This window comes from Malaya genurostris, chromosome 3 (genome assembly GCF_030247185.1).
Source record: "Malaya genurostris strain Urasoe2022 chromosome 3, Malgen_1.1, whole genome shotgun sequence".
Classification (NCBI taxonomy): domain Eukaryota; kingdom Metazoa; phylum Arthropoda; class Insecta; order Diptera; family Culicidae; genus Malaya; species Malaya genurostris.
The window spans coordinates 187,778,114-187,798,291 of record NC_080572.1 but is presented as its reverse complement, the minus strand read 5'-3'; the positions used below and the strand labels follow the sequence as shown (position 1 = coordinate 187,798,291).

The window sequence follows — 20,178 nt, the reverse complement described above, 5'->3', positions numbered from 1 at the left end:
AGTTCAAAACAATCATATTATAAGTAGAAATCATCATAAGTCAAATTAAAAAAAAATACTAAAAGTTTTGTTATTTCAAACATGGTTCATTTCTTCTCAAAATTACGGAATTCTGTTCTGTAAAAAATTGAATTAAATATTCATTTCTTAGTATGATATCAATTCTAATGAAGTTACTCGTTATGTGTGCAGCAGATGTTTTACCTTAGTTTACGATGAAACATAATTATCCCGGCCTATTTTTTCCACGAGGCTATCCTATCTCTTCTCCCAAGAGCACAGAATCGGCCCCAAAACAAGCGCTAGGGCCGAGAAGCAGAAGTAATGGATTTCCTCGTGCGAGTAAATTGAAAGCGGAGCCCCGCACAGTTTACCCTATAGCCAACACATTTCGTTCAAATCGTTCGTCTTCGCCATCGTCGTCGTCGTTGTCGTCGCTGGCAACGATGGGGTGAGTTAGGATGGAGCATGGGTTGGGAGAAGAAGAAGCGGACCCGTCGTTGGCCGTGAATATGAATTTAGCTGTCGGCGGCGGCTGTTCGCACCCGTCCGCATGTACGCTGGTAGTGGTAGTGGTTGGCGGCTGACGGCGATTCTGAACGTGATTCTATACTATCTACAGACAGCCGTTGTTGTTGGTGTGCAAATCGAACGGGGAAGTGATGTTTCGGGTTCACGCAAGCCAGAGCCAGCCGCCCGATTTGTTCGCAGTTTGAATCAGCAGAAGCAGGCAGAAGAAAGTGAGAATGTTTACATCCGACCGACGGCAACACGGGAGTGCTAGTTCTATCAAGTCGATGTGTTTCGGTTTGTTTCCAACGGGAAACTAGTGTCAGTTTCCGTGTCCACACGTGGTTACATTCCGTCCGTGTCCGAACACGGATGGCAGAAGATTTTGTTCCGGTTCCGATTTGTGAACGTTCCAGCCCAGGAAGCAGTTCTGTGAAGGTTAATTATGAATTCAATGTCAGTTGATGTAACACTAGTGCGGACATTTTCGGGGGTTCCGACGAGTGTGTTGGTTGTGTTGGTTTAGCGTGAGTTTGGCTGCCCGCTGCTTTCGGGTTAGACGGCGTGTGTTGGGTAGTGTTCTAAGCCGTCGCCGTCTCTTGTGATGTTGATGTGTTTAGAATCGACCCGTCGATGTGTGCTGCTATTCGCTATAGCGCGAACTTGTGATAAAAACCAACCTTGATGGTCGTGTTGGTGGTCATGGATCCCCAATCTGTCTCCTGTGCTAGTGAGTGTGCGTCTGTTTCGGTTGTGCAGTGAGAGTGAAGGAAAAAAGGCACAATTAAGAACGAGTGTAAGTGGCCTAAAGACCTATATTCGAGTGAAGTTTTGATTATTCCCGAAATTTTAGTGTAAATAAGTCCCGATTTCACGCGGGATGATAGCGAAAGTGGCGTAGAGCGTGCGAAGTCCAGTGTCCGGTGGCAGTTCGCTTGCAAAAGTGGCAGCAGGCGTGTTCGATTTCGTGGTTCTGGAATAAGTAGTTTTTTACGCAATTTTTTGCAGGTTTTGAATTAGGCGAAATACAAACACAGCATTGTCGGAGCAACACTTCGAAGGTGTAGGAAAACCCGGGCGCGTGTGTAAGTGCCGCGTATTAGCGAAGAATACCATCAGTAAGAATGAAAATCGCGATTTTTGCGAATTTATAGAATCGGTGTGCAGTAGTGTGTGTTATTCGCGTGAATTTTGCTTCCTGCTACGCCGTGACCGTCCGAACGAGAGACTGATTCTCCGTCCGGAAACGCTTGCCGAAGTTTTCATCTCAAATTCAAATGCACTTTTTTGGTGCTCGGTACAACAACCATGGTTTCGCCACCGATGGAGGCGCATCCTCCGGCTCTGCTGCTGTTGCTGCTGCTACTGTAATTGTGTTAGTGTGCATATGCAGCGATGATGGAAAGAAAGCAGCGCTACAGCCATGAACCAGCTGCCGAGTGACATCCAGTTACTTTTGCTGTGGAATATCCAGCCCTCCACCGTCAGCACCCTTCCCGTATAAACCCGGAAAAGAGAAGTTGTTTCTCATCCTGACCACCCCCACACACAGTAACGTCCAGACAGCTGCAACAAAACTGCACTGTTGCTGGTGTGAAATTGCACGAGCTATTTTCGATCCATGTGCTGCTCCGGTGCACTTGTGCTCTTTCTTCGACCTTGAACTATATACTTGCAGTCCGTATTTTCGTCCCCGTGCGGCAGCTGCTGTGTGCATCTCTCTTCCTGTTGCATTTTGGAAATCGGCTAGAACCGGCACGATTGGAGCTCAAGAGCGCATATTTCGGGAACGACCTGCATACAGGGTGCGTCACTGTGTGTGTATGTGTGTTTTTGTGTGCCTGATCTGGAAACCAGTGGCCCCGTAATAATCTGGATGGTCTGGAAAGGAGTAACCACTGGCATTGACCAGTTTTCGAATCTCATTGTCATTCAGTCAAGTGTTACCTGAAGAAGCTGGGCTAGGAAACAGTGTCTCTCGTACTCGAATCGTTAGTACAAAGTTCCAAAGTGTTCAATCCAAAACCATTATAGAGAATATCCCAATCTCCCGCGTACGTATACTGTAGAGTGTTGAATCGGTGAAAATAACAAACAAATAAAAAAAAAAAGCGGAAAGCTCCAGTAGATATTAAACTTCGAAACATAAGTGTTGTGTAAATTTATAAGCAAGTGTAAGAAAAATGCACGAAGAAGCCTCATCCACGGCCAGTTCTTCGACGACATCCAAACCAGCAGCAAACATTGTCTATACCAGTATCAATGGTGGGGGTGGCGGGGGCGTCGGTATTGGCGGGGGTGGAAACCATTTCAACGGAAATCTACTAATTACGACATCCCCGATTGATGACTCGACATCATCCTTGTACGAGTTGGTTCAACAACAGCAGCAGCAGCACCACCACCACCAACCAACAATGCATCACCAACAGCAGCAACATCATCAACAACAACAGCAGCAGCAGCAAATAATGACAACGTCTCAACCAATTCACACAACTAAGATAATCATCACCAACAGTTCCCTAATCAGTACCACAACTAGTCCAATCGGGGTTCGTCCCCTTCAGCATCACACCATGCATCAACAGCCACAGCAGCAGCACCACGTTCCGTTGAATTCCCCTACGAATGTGATCGTAACTTCCGGAACACCAACATCTTCGACAAGTGTTGCCAGTAGCAGCAGCAGCAGCAGCAGTTGTGTTGCTGGGGGTTCGTCATCCGGTATAACCACAATAGTGATCAATACCGACGAATCACCGTTCGATTCGGCCACCAGTCTGCAACTGTCGGCAGCCCTAGAAGCTGAAGCCGGAACGTCCGGTGGTCTTGGCTCGGATAACGGGTGCAGTTCGGCTGTAGCAGCCGTTGCCGCGGCCGCCGCCCTCATCGATCTGCACCCGTCGTCATCGTCCAGTACGACTGCTTCGCCCCCGGTCGGGAGCATAGTGGTGACCACAGCGGCACCCGGTGCGGACGGTGTCGGTGTCGGAGTACACCTCCAGGAACTGGTTGCCGCCGGGATGACCCCGAGCGGATCGTCCCCTTCGGATGGGGACGGTGGAACGCTGCATGAACCGATCGAGATCAAAATTCCATCGGAGGGGTCCTACACGCAGGAATCCGATGGTGAGTAGATTGATTTGTTGGTTTTTGATTATCCTTTCTATTGAAATAGCGTTGCTTTCCCGGACGTAAACCGGCTAAGCCTGTTCCTGCGCGGTGGTGATGATTGTTGTTTCCTGAAGGAAAATGCAGCCGAACTCAGGTGCTAATGTGGGTGTGTGTAGTTAAGAGTAGTTTAAGCTAATTCTAAGAACAGACTGGTTGAATTAAGAACTAGAATTAGGCAGTGAAATTTTAACGTGTTCATTTTCAGAGACAATTCCTGTGTTCAAATGCAACTGTGGTTGCATTTTTCGACCCACAAATAATATGTTTTATAGTTAAGTGAGTGATCGTTCTTAAAAAAAGGCGGGTGGGTAATGTCAGAGACGTAACCGCATTATACGAGTAGTTTCCTTTAATTTAATTCAGATGTGTGCACGTCCTGAAATCACCAAAACGCATTCAAACCAGTACACACAATGCGTTTTTCTTGAACACAAAGCAGACGAAGTTTGGTTTTATTTGTACTCGTTTGGTGCGAACGGTTCACGTTGGGTGATTATTTCTAATTGCGATTTGCATAACACATAGATCAATAAGTCCCGAGACTAACAATGGAAACAACATTTTTTTTGCAAATTTTTCAACATAATCACCTTTTAGGGTGATACAATGGTTCCAACGTTTTTCCAATTTTTCAATACCATGTTTATAAAAAAATTCATCTTTCGCTTCAAAATAAGCTTCAGTTTCAGCGATGCCCTCCTCATTTGAGCCAAATCTTTTTCTCTAGAGCATTTTTTTAAGATCAGCAAAGAGCCAGTAGTCACTGGGGGCTAAATCTGGCGAGTATGGGGGTGGGGAAGCAGATCAAAGCCCAATTCGCTCAATTTCGACTTGTGGCAGGGTGCATTGTCTTGATGAAAAAGGATTTTTTTCTCAGCATGTGCGGTCGTTTTTTTGCGATTTCCTCTTTAAAACGCACCAGTAAGTCAATATAATAATCACTGTTGATTGATTTACCTTTTTCGAGGTAGTCAATAAAAATCACGCCATGCGTATCCCAAAAAACTTGGAAAAAACCTTTTTCATGCTCAATTTTTCATGAAGGATAGTAAATACACTTCCATATGATATCTATGTCATCTCAGCAATCTCACGGAGCTTCACTTTACGATCTTTCATTATAATTTTTGTCACTTCACTCACATTTTCCGGTGTAACGGCTTCCACAGGTCTACCCGAGCGTTCTGCGTCATTTGTGTCGGTACGACCACGTTCAAACTCGACGAACCACCGACAAATCGTTGCTTTTGATGGACAAGAGTCCGGATAACATTTTTCAATCCATTGTTTCGCTTGCACGGTGTTTTTATCCATTAAAAAACAATGTTTTATCAAAACACGAAACTCGGTTTTTTCCATTTTTTAAACAAACTAAAAAACGACTTTACTCCAACCTCGATAAATCAGCTGTTTCTGGTCGGATCGACTTAAAATTTTGACCCGTTTCAAGCAAAGGTTAGTACTCTAGAAAGACGTGGTTACTGGTTTACTACGAGCGCCATCTCTGCTTTAGTCTCGGGACTTATTGATCCATGTGTTTATTCAACAGATGAATAGTTATTTGGGGGTTTGGCTAAAAGCCATTTTTGTGCTTTGGGCACCGGGTTGGTGGTTCAATGCATAGGGCGCTGGTCTTACAAGCCAGTTGTCGTATGTTCGAGCCCCGACCTGGAAGGATTCTTAGTGCCAGTAGGATCCATAGTACTAGCCATGCAATGATTCTGTACACTAAGAATCGGCTGCGAAGTCTTTTGAAACAGAAAGGCCTAATTCCACAAAAGGAATGTAATGCCAGGACTTAGCTTGCACATAACCGATTTGCTTACTTTTTTTTATATCGTTTGTTTATACCCGGCTTTAACCTTATTTTGGTCGTTCGCCGGATGGATTTGCTTACTCTTCACGTTTCGTCTTCGAATCGTCAGTGCAAAGCAGTTCAAATTGAACTGCTTACTGCAAAAACCTAAACAGTTCAATTTGAACCGCTAAGCAGACGTTAAGTTAACGCTATTTCCTGCACTGACGAGTCGAAGACGATACGTAAGGAATAATGAAAGCCCCAAAGCACAAAAAGGGCTTTTAGCCAAACCCCCAAATAACCAAAATCTGTGGTCGGCTATTCGTTTCGCTCGGGACGTCAGAAAAGCCGTTGCGCTTCGGTGCAATATAAAAAAGTGTTTCGTAAATAGCGTTAACTTTACGTCTGCTTAGCGATTCTAATTGAACTGCCTCAGTGTTTGCAGTAAGCAGCTCAATTTGAACTGCTCTGCACGGACGAGTCGAAGACGAAACGTAAAGAATAATAAACAGATGAATAGTTTATAGCTTTTTTTATAAACATTGACAGCCCTTAGAAGAGCTAATTTGTAGCATTGTCTCTGTGGTTGTTCACTTTTCGATGTATTTCACTCCAATGTTGATGTAGGTGTCCTTGTTTGAAACGAAAGCACAATTAGAACCCCAGTTCGCATTCACAACGCATCCAAGTCAGTCGATATAACAAAACCGCTTACGTTCGGGATGGAAGAATCCAAGTACAGTATTGTGTAGTGAACAATAGAACGACCTCGAAATGAGTGAACCAAACGAACAAAAGCTACCGCCGACACGAAAGAATACAATTATTGTTGACTTCAAGCAGTGCAAAATTCGACCTTCGATGCGAGAACTTGAAGGTTTGCTTAAGGAGCTTATCCATCTTGACATTAAACGTGTCCATTTACTTCACTGCAATAAGACGAATAATGTTGTTGACATCCAGTTTTATAAAGAGTTGGATGCAATTCAATTCGCAAAAGACAATAACAATGTGCACTATGTGGAGCACGAAAACATTAAGTACAACATTCCAGTATATATTGTATATTGTATATTTGTATATTTGTATAACTTCATTTGACATATGTTGTCTTAATGAATAAAAACAAACAATTAAAATTTAAAAACTAAACCTAACTATCGCTATTCACTATGTGGAAATTGTCAAGTAAACGTTTATGAAACACGGTTGACGACACATTAAAATCGAATAGTTGAGAGAATTCGTTGAACCGCATACAAACTGTCCGAAAAGGCTCATGTTGTCCATACATTCTATTTCGTGGTTCAAGAGACAGGAAGTTCCGCTGGCGAAGTGATCTTTCAGGTGCGTAGAGGTTTAGGCGCATGAGTAACGTTGGATTATCTATGTCGCCCAAAAGTAGTTTGGCAGCGAAAGTTGCTTGAGCAGTTATGCGTCGTACCTCCAATGGCTCGAGATTCAACAAACGGCAGCGATCTTCGTATGATGGTAGGTTCATAGGGTCACGTCACGGTAACAGGCGCAGAGCGTACCTCACAAATTTATGTTGAACAGTCTCAATCCTAGCGGTCCAGTAAGCATGGTAGGGGCACCAAATCACAGCGTTTGACTCTAGTATTGAACGTACAAGTGAACAGAACAATGATCTTAAACAAAGTGGGTCTCGAAACTCTTTGGCTACCTTGAAGATGAAACCAAGTTGACGGTTTGCTTTGACCAACATATCGTCATAGTGCAGTCTAAAGGTAATTTCACGATCTAGAGTCACACCAAGATCCTTTATACATTCTACTCGTGTCATGGACCTTTCTGAGATTTCATAGCCATACAAGATAGGATCGGTTTTCCGATAGAAAGATATGACGCAGCATTTCTCGATACTCAGACACAAACAATTTTTTGAACACCAATCTACGAACTTTTGTATCATATGTTGTAGTACAAAACAGTCCGCGAGACGCTTGATAACCTTCATAATTTTTGCATCGTCTGCATAAAATAATCTGGATTCCGGTGGTAACAGCTGTGAAACATCGTTCATGAAAAGCGAAAACAGCAACGGACCAAGATTGCTGCCTTGCGGAACTCCAGAAAAATTCGAGAAAACTTCAGATTTTGAAGAACCGATTTTAACCTGTACAGAACGGTTTGTCAGATACGATCTAAACCACTCTACGCTCATCGTTGAGACACCCAGTAGTTGAAGCTTGGACAGAAGTATTTTGTGATCTACTCGATCAAATGCCTCTTTAAGATCCATATACGCTGCATCGATTTGCCATCCAGAGTCCATGGTCTGCACGCATTTTGAGGTGAATATCATAAGATTCGACCCGTAAAACCCGTGCTGTTCATTATCTATGTAGGTTCTGCTACTGGCAAACAAAATATCGTTTACGATAATTTCGAATAGCTTCGAACATGCACACAAAGACGTAATACCGCGATAGTTGGAAATGTCACGTTTATCGCTCTTTTTGTGAACCGGAAACATATAGGAAAACTTCCATCGTGAAGGAAACTCGCTTTGTAAAGTTGAAAGATTAAACAGTTTCGATATTGGATAACTGAATGCTCCTGCGCAACGCTTCAACACAGATGAAGGAATACCATCAGGACCAGCAGCAAACGATAGCTTTAATTTTCGAATTGCTGTCTCGACCATTCGCTCAGTTATGAGAGGAATATGGAAAATAAATATATCACGTGGTACACCAGCAGTTGCCTCGTCAATTTGAATCTGTGTTGCAGAATTGTCATGAAATGCATCCTTGAAGTGATGCGCAAATAAATCACACTTTTCCTTCTCGTTGCAGGCTGTTTGATTTCCGAAAAACATCGAGTGCGGAAGACCAGTCTCTCTTCTTTTTGAATTCACAAAAGACCAAAAAAGTTTAGGGTTTCGACGGAGATTGAGTCCAGCACGTCTTATATAGCGCCGATATAGGAACATATTGTAACGGCGGTATTGACTGGTAGCGATTTTTAGTTGTTGTTTGAAATACGAAGATCGGAAACTACAAAATTTTCGAAGAGCTGACGATCGCGTCCGTTTAAGAGCGCGTAAGCGCCTATTTGTCCACGGTGGTTTTTTAGGAGGGCGACTGACGGGAACAGTACGGTAAACAACATTTTCCACCGCATCGCAAAAATATTCTACGGCGTCATTGATATTAGTTGACGTTTCAATAAATTGCCAGTTAACAGCTGAAAGCATATCATTCAGTTCAGTGTAGTCTGCTCGGCGAAAGTCCAGAGAGTACGAAATAGACGGTTCGTCATACTCATTTCGAATGGGCACCTTAAACTCAACAGCAAGAGCGGGATGGTCGAGGTCGAGATCAATCAGTGGCACGATAGGTAAAGTGACGGTACTGACCGGTAAAGCGATGTCATTTGCGAGGATAAGATCTAACAAGCGCTCGTTTCTGTTCGCCATCGTATTAATTTGAGTGAACCCGTTCAGGTTGAAGCCATCGAGAAGAGCGGAGCAGGCAGTAGTAATATATGAAAGCAGTGGATCAACGAAAGGTAGTCCTCCCTCATGAACGCACCAACGTAAACCAGGTTGATTATAGTTCCCGAACAGTAAAGCAGAAGTGCGTGGGCTCAATCGAGAGGATATCGCGCTCAACGAATCTATATGCTCATTTATACTCACTGAGTCGATTCTTCGGTCAGGAGGTAGATAATATATATGGAAAATAGTGCTATAGAAGTGCGTGTGCATGATCTTCCCTCAAGCGTCAACGATTCTTATATTCGCAATACTATGTCCCAATACGGAGAGATTCTCTCTATCGAAAAAGAAAAGTGGAAGAACTTTTTCCCCGGTATTCTAAATGGCGTACGTTTGTTACGTATACATTTGAAGAGGCCTATACCTTCTTATGTGATTTTCGGTCAAGATACAAGAATTCGGTGCAAATCACTTGTTACCTATGACAATCAGATGGCCACATGTCAATATTGCCAAAAAGCTGTTCACTACGGTTAGCCATGTGATAAACTGGACAAGGAGACAACCACACCAAAGGACAGCGGTGCTTCCTTCACACCAACCCCAGTACACCTGGGACAGCCACCAACAACAATGAAGCATCCCCTTCAACGAAACCATCAGTATCCCCTATAGAACAAAGTACACCAGCTGCAGTTAACAACTTACCCTCCAACCAACCAGCAACTGCAACCAATGTACAACAAGGCGCATCTACAGCCACTCTCAACGAGCCCAAGACTACGATCAACAAGGGAAACGAAAAGAAAACGGAAATCACACACAACACCGACGATGAAGCAATGGATGATGAGATAAGCCACGGACAAAGTGACCCTCGATCCTCGTTAGATGGAAATGGAAGCTCATCTCCCCCTAGAAAAAGGGTAACAACGAGGTCCAATAGCAAAAAAAACAAATTGATGATCATGTTTCCGATGGCATGTAGTAAAAATCATGTTGATACGTTAGATACAACAAGATATATTCACGATAAAAAACAGGCGGGTGGGTAATGTCAGAGATATAACTAGATGTCGTGAATACGAAAACAACTGACATGTTGCTTAACACTTCCGAATACCAATTAGTTGATCAATTGTATGAATTATGCAAGCATTCCCCTTTTTCACATTTTTCACAAAAACAAAGAATGCTTCACTTGATCTCGATTACTGTGAATTTCACACAGCGAAAAGTGCACAAATCTAATCGATTCTAGATTTGCACTAAACTGAGGTTTTTTACCTTCGATTTGCGAAGAAGAAATCCTAATAGTTCTTTAGAAAACATTTAGAACCATTAGAACGGCTGATTTTGTGTGATGCTCCCTACCGTTGTCCTGTTTTCGTTGTTTTTTCACCAATGCAAACGACTAGCAGCTGTGACGTAATCGCTCTTGTCGGAAGCGAAACTAGCTTTGCAAACGCACACAATACATCTGCTCGCAGTGGCGATAGAATCCAAACTGATCCAATTTTTGGTTAAGAGACTTCTTTTTACGTGATTTCGTTTGTAGTTTTTTCACTAATGGGCGGTCCTAACGGCTATGAAAATAGCAGAATTTTAATGTCGATTATTTCATTTTGGATTTGCATTTCACTGAAAGAAACTATCAGGATGCTGTACGGGATTCATTCCTGCCTTTCAGAAGGACCAAACTCACCACGATATTAAGCACTGTTCGGAACATTTTTCTCGAACGATTTGTTGTACAGCAGCAGATATTTTGTTTTCTTCCTCAGAACGCGTTCTGATTGGCTGGTGTTGACATGGGTCAAATGAGAAAGGTTTTTTCAATAGTGTACTATTGAAATACTTCAATGCTTTTTCTTTACACGCTTAAGTTGAAAAATTTCGATTCTATTGGTTAGATTATGTAAATCCTTTCACAGATCACTGAGATATGAGCTTTAAAAATACGAGAAAGGCAAACGCGTCTTATGAATTATCCTCTTTGATACTCGTTTATATCAAACATTTCAGAAAAGTTTAATTTCGAATTATTTGAGATTATGTCACACAACTGAAAATTTTATCATAAAATTGTGATCATATTTCCGATGGCATGTAGCAAAAATTATGTTGATTCGTTAGATACAACAACAGATATTCACGATCAAAAACTTATCACTCTCTCAGAGGGTAAATTTTGAGAAGGTGTCCCATAGTAAAATAAGTCAAAGTGAACACGTACATTTTCTCTTTCAGTACAGGAAAAAATATCGGTCGAAATTTCACCAAGTGAAACAAGAAATCAAATTTTCATCGTCTAATATTCTCAGTTCGATAGTGGAAAACCATTTCCCGTTGAATAAATTTCTACTACCATATCGACAATATTCCGAAATGCTTCTACCTGGGAATGACCAAGCAAGCTTCTTCGTGGCCAGCAGTAATCGATACCGACCCCCGAATCCGTCCGTCGCTCTCCGAACGGTGTGTCCAATTTCGCCACCATTGACACTGTCCTGAAAACCATAACCTCAATCGAGCTCACAGTAGCTGAACTTGACACATTCAACGTTCGATGGATGGCTCCGTCGGGTGAGGTGAAACGTAGTCCGTTTTCCACCCATCCAGGCAACACATTTCTTATTGACCCGCTCTCGTTCGTTCCCCCTCGTGGCACCGCATGATGCCAGTAACTTCCGATTCAGTCACGCCACGAACCTCAACACTCGCACACGGTTCCAGTTGTACTTTACTACGACGACACCGGCACTGGTGTGCGTTTCCGTACCGAAAAATCGCAATCCATATCCTCGGGTCTTCTCGCAGAATCGTCCTGTCACGAGCCAATGTATGTACCTATGTATGGATGTGTAGATTGGGTTATGGAGGCGGGTGATACTTTGTCCTTGTATCCCAGCTGTGGGTAACCGGCAGACTGAATGCGCGTTACGCTGCTTACTGTTACCAACCAAAACCGAACGAAATGCTCGCTTCCGAAAGTAGGTCAACGTTTCGTTTCTCTTCCTTCTCCCACCCCTACCTTTCATCCCCAGCGTTCGCCATCGAATGCTGGGTCTCATCCTGTTAGCAAGCCAATTATAGCGAAAGAGTGCGGGATGACAGAAAAAAAATCTCACTGATCCAAGCCGGAAAAAAAACAGTGGGCGTTAATGTCTTTGAGATTATTACCAAACAAGAGGAAGAAAATTGTAAATTTTTGTCATTCCGTTGTTTCAATCGTCGTCAAACGTGGAAACGTGAAACATCTGGACTGCACCTTTTTCCCTGCCGAGAACGCTTTCCGGTGTGCATAAACATTTCGACTCAACTGCTGGTGGACTGGTTGGCAATGACTCCAAAGCCTACATTCGGTCGTCCTAGTATATTGAGAAAGAAAAAGGACAACAACTTGACCTTAACCAGCAAAACTAGTTGACACAGGCCGGAAGCCAAGGAAGGTGAAGGTGGTGGTGGTGCCATGCAGTGTCGCGCCTTTGGTTGCCAGTAAATGGCGAATGCGCAGGACCGTTCCGTACCATCAAGACCAGCTAGTGTTGTTGCTCGTCCCATTATGTACTGGTGTTGTTTTGAGTTGGTGCTTGTAGTAAGCTCTCATCCATCATGCGGTGATATCCGGTTCAGAGGTCTAACCAACACCAACACAGATTGAAACAAAACTACATTCATAGAAAGGATAGCGGTTGGGAGGCAATCGAGTCCATGGTTGTGCGTGTGATTGTTACATCCGCAATTATTTCATTTCCCGATATGTAGTTTGTTGTTCGTGTTTCCGAGCGGATGCAGAATGCATGCATTGTTGCGTTGGCAGTAGAGTTACTCCACTCATCCTACATCCGGCTTTTGCATCACTATTTCCTGGCGTGAGCCAATTGATGTCGGGTGTTTCCTTATATGCAGCTCTGGGTGGTCGCGTCTATGGGCCCAGGGGACGACATTCGGCTTTTCGGCACGGTCTTGACCTAGTTCGAAGGAAGGAGTTTGTTGTTCACCACCACGCCTGTCCGACGTTCGGAATCTACGAGGATCATGTGATGTGCAGCTTTCGAAAAAATTGGGTATTGACTGTGTTACATGACTTTGGAATTTCGTAGATGGAATGTTTTTGTTGATGTGGAACACATCTTTATTTTCTATATAGGGGTGCAAATTAGAAACTCGAGGAAAAATACACGTAGAAATGTGGTCAGGTTTTAAACACTTACAGCTCAGTATATTTTGTATCAATTATTAATATTATTTCATTATTATTATTTGATTGGAAATATTTCTACGATTCGATTTGAATGTGCCAAGCCACGTATTTTCAATTATGAATGATTGAAATTTTGATCAGTAGCGAGCAGTGCCCTATTTTGTCTGTTATAAATCTCCGGCATATCGGATTTCCCTGTCATAGACGACGGTTTTGAAGGAGTAAGCGATATATCAATGGGAAAGCATCGCTCTGATTGGTCAATCGATGCAAAAGCGAAGCTGTTGGAATCTATAAATAGAAACAAAATTATAGCAAACGTTTCAGTCCTACGCGTAGCAAGCTAGAGGTAGGTTGTTGCTAGATAACAAGACCATACAACGATTTGAAGCTTTAATTGGTGTGCTCTGATCTTGTGTCATGCAAGCTCGGATGAAATTCCATGTAATGTCGTATCGCCTGAGAAATTGACATCTACCCCAGGGTAAATTTTGAGTGCTTAAGATTAATTACTAATTTATATAAGATGAACTCGATTGATAATGAGAAAAAGTTTATCGCTTCAACCGAACTCGCAGAATGGTAGAGAAACTTAACGCTATAAAAATAATTTCTTGCATACAAAACTTGAACGCAAGCTTGGCGAAGAGAAGCTTTAATATCAAATTGTATCGCAGGTAACAGTTCGACTGAAAAGTTCGTATCGTTTAATAGAAACACACATTTTTTGCCAAAATTCGTTTTTATTATTCAACATAATTGCCATCAGAGGCGATACAGCGATTATAGCGATCTTCCAACTTTTCGATACCATTTTTGTAGTACGATTTGTCCTTTGCCTCAAAATAGGCCTCAGTTTCAGCGATTACCTCTTCATTGATTCTAAATTTTTTACCAGCGAGCATTCTCTTGAGGTCTGAGAACAGGAAAAAGTCACTGGGGGCCAAATCTGGAGAATACGGTGGATGAGGGAGCAATTCGAAGCCCAATTCGTTCAATTTCAGCATGATTTTCATCGACTTGTGACACGGTGCATTGTCTTGATGAAACAAAACTTTTTTCTTCTTCAAATGAGGCCGTTTTTTTAAAATTTCGTCCTTCAAACGCTCTAATAACACTATATAATAGTCACTGTTGATGGTTTTTCCCTTTTCAAGGTAGTCGATGAAAATTATATCATGCGAACCCCAAAATACAGACGCCATAAGCTTACCGGCCGATTGTTGAGTCTTTCCACGCTTTGGGTTCGGTTCATCGCGTGCAGTCCACTCAGCTGACTGTCGATTGGACTCCGGAGTGAAGTGATGGAGCCATGTTTCGTCCATTGTTATATATCGACGAAAAAAATCGGTTTTATTTCGATATAACAGCTCCAAACACTGCTCAGAATCATCAATTCGTTGTTTTTTTTTTTTTTTTTGTTTCAATTATAGAGGCTTTAACATCTTAGGTCATTCGCCTCTTCGGACCAGAAAATCTTTCTGACCCTATGTGCGAGGTTGGGAATCGAACCCAGGCGGGCTGCGTGAAAGGCATCGACTATCCCATCACGCTATACCCGTCCCCTAAATATGCAATTCGTTGTTGTTTTTGATCGATTGTGAGCTCATGCGGCACCCATTTTGCACAAAGCTTTCTCATATCCAAATATTCGTGAATAATATGTCCAGCACGTTCCTTTGATATCTTTAGGGTATCAGTTATCTCGATCAACTTCACTTTACGATCATTGAAAATCATTTTGTGGATTTTTTTCACGATTTCATCGTTTTCGGTGCTCATATGACCAGTACGAAATTTTGCAAACCACTTACGAATTGTTGCTTCGTCCGGTGCAGAGTCTGGATAACACTCATCAAGCCATTTTTTGGTATCGGCGGCACTTTTTTTCATCAAAAAGTAGTGTTTCATCAACACACGAAATTCCTTCATTTTTTTCACAATAACAAAAGTAACTTCACTCAAAATGCAATATCTCACAAACTAATAATCAGACAGCTGTCAAATTTATACACGTATCTTTTGAAGGTTTGGTACTAACTGAAAATGGTATGGATTTAATTCTAGTGGTGCCCTCTCATAGAAACGATACGAACTTTTCGGCCGATCTGTTATGTACAAAGATATAATTGCATACATTTGGGATATTGGTGTAATTTCGTCGGCTATAAAACAAACAATGTTCGGTGTTGGTTCCTAATCCAGATCAATCTAGGCAGACTCGTGCAATTGCGGATTCAAAAGTGTGACGATTGATTGAACTGTTTGATTGTAGATCATTAGATATTTTGGTTGCCTTGTTCCACATCAATGGCTCGAACAACCCCATGGGGCTGATCCTTGTAGTTTTTGTTGTTGCTGGTGTAATTGTAGTTCTCAGTTCGAATGAAATAGGGCAATTGAACATTTTATCTATGGTGAATCGTATTTTTCAAATGTTGTCATGTAACTCTTAAAAATTGTTATACAATATTTTGCGATTTTTTTTGCAAAAGCTTTCACTCAAAACAATAAATTCAAACGTTTGTGCATAGTACAAAGCATCATTCGAACAACGTTTTGTAATTTTTTCGTGAAAAAATATTGAGAAAATGTCGGTGACGAGGTATTTTCGAGGACGCGCTTCAGGGATCATGATTTGCGATGTCCACCTTATCTCAGTGCAGAAGTATCAGAAGTCAAAACATCAAAGCATCATGGCTGTAGTTGATGTTTTTCTAAACCACTACGGTTTTGTGTGATTTTTCGAATTTTTGGTGGTTGCGATTCTCTGCGAAAAAAATCCTCCATTTAAATAGCTGTAAACCTCACTGTAAGCTCACCAAAGTAACAAAAAACGAAAAGGAAAACGTAGGGATTGGGATTGGGATGGGTGTTTTTTTGCTGGTATCTTTTTGGCAACACTGTTTTGACAGATCACGCTTGAATCGTGTCTTGTATCATTGTCTAACTTGTGCGAATTTGTCTATAATTTAATCATGAATAGACACAGAGAAAGTTGGCGGAAGAATCACTTTTTATCGAAAGCGACGAAGCTCAACAAGCAAAATTGCCGTATCTGGAGTGAAGACCAGCCAAAAACTGGTACTTCTTCAAAGACGACGATGGGCACAACGTTACCAAAGTAGCAATTAAAACTTGTTATTATTGGCATGTTTCACAATTCATTCATATTTTTGTTAGATATGTTAGACAATTGATTCAACACGTTTTTGTAAGGGATGTAAAATTCATTCATATTACTGGTTATGAAACCAACTCAAAAACCTGAATGGATTAAGTTCCACATCCGGTTTTGCAACTGACTGTACGACAAGATCATTTGAGCAGTTTCAATTCCGGTTTGCACTTAGCATATATTACTGTTGTGAAACATATGAAACAAGAAACTTGTTGCACATCATTAAAGAAAAATGCGCTTTTCCAATCGCATAATCGTTGCGAGAAGAGTTAATAAATTCAGTACTAGAACAATGTTTGCTACTTGGGTACTGTGAATGGCCGAAATGGAAGAATCGAACATGTCTAACATGCCGTTTCAACAAGACGATGCCACATCCTACACGGCACGCGAAAAAATTAAAAAATTGAGAGTCACCTTCGGTGAACAGTTTATCTCACGTTTTTGGCCCTTACCTAAAGCGGAGCCACGGCCAACATTTGCATGGAATCCTCTTCAAACATTAAGTCATATTGATCGTTCTATCGATTCCAATAAAGATTTCATCAATTTTCTCAAATTGTAAGTGTTTTGCCTTTCTCATATAGAAAAGTTATGCAATCACTGTGAAAACCAACTTTTGAACCGAGACCCGGATGGTCGAGTGGCATATACCATTCGACCCAGTTCGTCGAGTACGCAAAATGTCTGTATGTGTGTATGTGTGTGTATGTATGTAACAGTTTTTTGCACTCACTTTTCCCGGAGATGGCTGAACCGATTTCCATAACTTGTATTTAAATGAAAGGTCTTGTAACCTCACACAAATTTCCTGAATTTTATTCGAATCCGACTTCCGGTTCCGGAGTTACAGGGTGATATGTGAAAAAAAAATAAGTGCGCTAACTTTTCCCAGAGACGGCTGAACCGATTCTCACAAACTTAGATTCAAATAGAAGCTATAATTGGCCCATACAAACTTCCTGAATTTTCTTTTGATCCGACTTCCGGTTCCGGAATCACAGGGTGATTAGTGAAAAAATCGTATTTCAAACTACTTTCTCTCTTTTCTCAGAGATGGCGTGATCGATTTTTACAATCTTGAGATCAAATAAAAGGTATCATAGTCCCAAATAAAACACTCAAATTTCATCCGGATCGGACTTCCGGTTCCGGAATTATAGGGTAAAATGTGTTCAAAATTTGATACCGTCACCCAAAACAAAATACGTAACAAAAATTCTAAATTGGTATCAAAACTACATAAATCGATAGCCATTATAAGTAGGCAACTGAACAAACCGATTCCGGCTATCCTGGTTCCCGGTCTCCGGTTCCGTACCGGAAATGGTGGTCATATATTCCAAAATGGATCTCACTCACATTTCTCAGTGATAGTTTGACCGATTTCCACAAACTTGAATTCAAATGAAAGGTCTCATGGTCCCATATAGAATTCCTGAATTTCGTTTGGATCTGACTTCCGGTTCCGAAGTTATACAGTAAAGTGCGTATAATATTGTAGCACATCACTGTATGTTATACTCGTTAACGCACAAACAATCCCTTGGTGTCTTTCGAAAATCGAAGAGAAACATTTCGAATAGAATACCATAGTATAAAATATGAGAAAGGCATCATTACACCACTAGGTGGATTAATATTTCATAAAATATTTCATGAATGTTTTGTAAAGTAAATTGAAATAGAACTCGGGCTTGTTCGCCAAATTTCAGGCCTCTTCTAAGTATGAGATAATAAAAGATCAAGACCCGTAACTTCCAGAGTTCTGTTCCGATAGGCTTGAAAATTTGACAAAATGTTTTCGAAATGTTCACTTTTCGAAAATACAAAGAAATAATAAATGATTTTTTTTTAAGTGTTATAGCTTACCCGCCTCTAAAATAAAGTTTTCAGAAGAATATTTTTTAAAAATAAAAATCTTGCGGATTGTTAATTTTTGAACAATCTAAAACACATTAGTTCTACTTCTATAAAACGTTGCACTAACCTTTGGTCAAGCAGACTTCGAAGCACTTTAACCTGTTTCAATATCAAAAAAGGTCGAAACTATATACCATAAATAAACTGGTACATGAACAGATACTCAAAAGAGGAATAGTTAATATCGTAGCTGCTGCTCGCTCATCACGAAAATTCAAGCTACCCAACGCCACGTTGGCAAACTTGTTCAATGTGACCCAATTAACACGAACGTGAATTTTTCACAATTTTCCTCTCGACCGGTGGAACAACTACAGCACATAACCAAACAGGAAACAAGTTGATAGGAAAATCCAATATGAAGTAATTTCGCAACGCTCTTGATGTGTGAAATGGCCAAATGTTGGATTTGCGTTGTTATCTTCTTGTTCGAAAGATATTTTTGAACTGCTATTCGAACAAGAAGGACTAGATTGAAATATTTTAGTTTAAGAGTAGCCATGTTGAGTGCTACAGAATAATTTGAAATTACTGTGACTACCCAATCGAAACTGCTAGAAATTCATACTACGACAGATTTATTGTCTACATTTCAACATCTAATAAAAAACGATACAAATGGTGAACGCTTGAAGCAAAATATAACATACATATGTTTTCCGAATCTATTAAGAGTTTATTGGTTGTCAGAACCTCTGGAAAGACTTTAAAGATCGACAACTAGAAGAAGCACTACAGTAAAATAAACAGTGTGTCCATGTGATATTAAATGACTCAAACTCGAAAAATTCTCTCATTTCGCTACCTTCTTAGAAAAAATGAGTTTTACGCTTGACATAAATCTATTAACATGTAAAAATATTTTTTGGGTTTGTATCGGTGTAAACTTCAGCTAAACTAATTGTGAAGTTAATGATATGACTAATACTTACGTACTTTAAATTGTGAATTTATTCAAATTACGATGCTCCTTTTATGTGCATCTATATTGTAAATTACCATGATTTTTTCAAAGTGTGCAGTTTAACAGCAAAAACCCCAGGCACTCAGACTACCGTTCAAAAATGCTTGTGTTGCAATCCAAAGAAATTTGATTGATTATGTGCAGACGCGTTTGGTTTTGAATTGAATGTCTATTTTTTTCAAGTGCTTCGCTAAGTTCATATGAAGTAATGAAGCATAATTAAGCTTGAAAACAAATCTAAACTTAGTGAATAATTTGTTGCTGATTAGTAACAGTGGTTTTGAATTTGTTTCTTACTTTTTTGAGTACTTCAAGAAAGTTAGTAACACCTCCAAAATAAGTATACAAACAAATCGAAACCCAATAAATAATTTGTTGTTAATTAGTTGCTAATTAGTTACGGTGGTTTTTGATTTGTTACTCAATATTTTTGTTTTGTTTTCGGACTGCATCGATATGTCTGTATGAAGTTTATAAAGCACCCCTATTATATAAGCTTGAAAATGATTCCCTAAGTTCATATGAAGTGTAAGCATCCCTCCTAAATATACTTGAAAACAAATCGAAACCCAGTGAAGAATTTGTTGCTAATTAGTTACAGTGGTTTTGAATTTGTTGCTCATTATTTTTGTTAATTTTATGAATGTTAGTTCATAAGCAGTTAATGAACCGCCTCTCTTAATTAAGTTTGAAAACAAATCGAAACCCAGTGAATAATTTATTGCTATTATGTTGTTAATTAGTTACTGTTGTTTTGAATTTGTTGCTCATTTTCTATTTGTTTTTCGACTACTCTTCTAAGTTCATATGAAGGTAATTAAGCACCCCAGCTTGAAAACAAATCGAACTCCAATGAATAATTTGATGCTAATTATTTACGGTTGTTTTAAATTTGTTTTTCACTTGTTTTGAGTGCTTCGCAAAGTTACGAACTTAGCGAAACACTAAAAAAATC

General features: G+C 40.6%; 1 protein-coding gene across 6 annotated transcripts in view; it reads left to right on the top strand.

Annotated features, from left to right (window-relative positions):
* The first annotated feature begins 666 nt into the window (after window positions 1–666).
* LOC131434559 (nuclear hormone receptor FTZ-F1) overlaps window positions 667–20,178 on the top strand; it is a 446,632-nt gene continuing 427,120 nt past the window's right edge. For 3 of the 6 annotated variants that reach the window (XM_058601383.1, XM_058601378.1, XM_058601382.1), the window contains exon 1: window positions 667–3,642. In XM_058601383.1, coding sequence (XP_058457366.1) covers window positions 2,694–3,642 — 949 coding nt within the window. In that variant the 5' untranslated portion in view covers window positions 667–2,693. The remainder of the gene's footprint in view (window positions 3,643–20,178) is intronic. The other 3 variants (XM_058601379.1, XM_058601380.1, XM_058601381.1) reach the window with 3 other exon arrangements.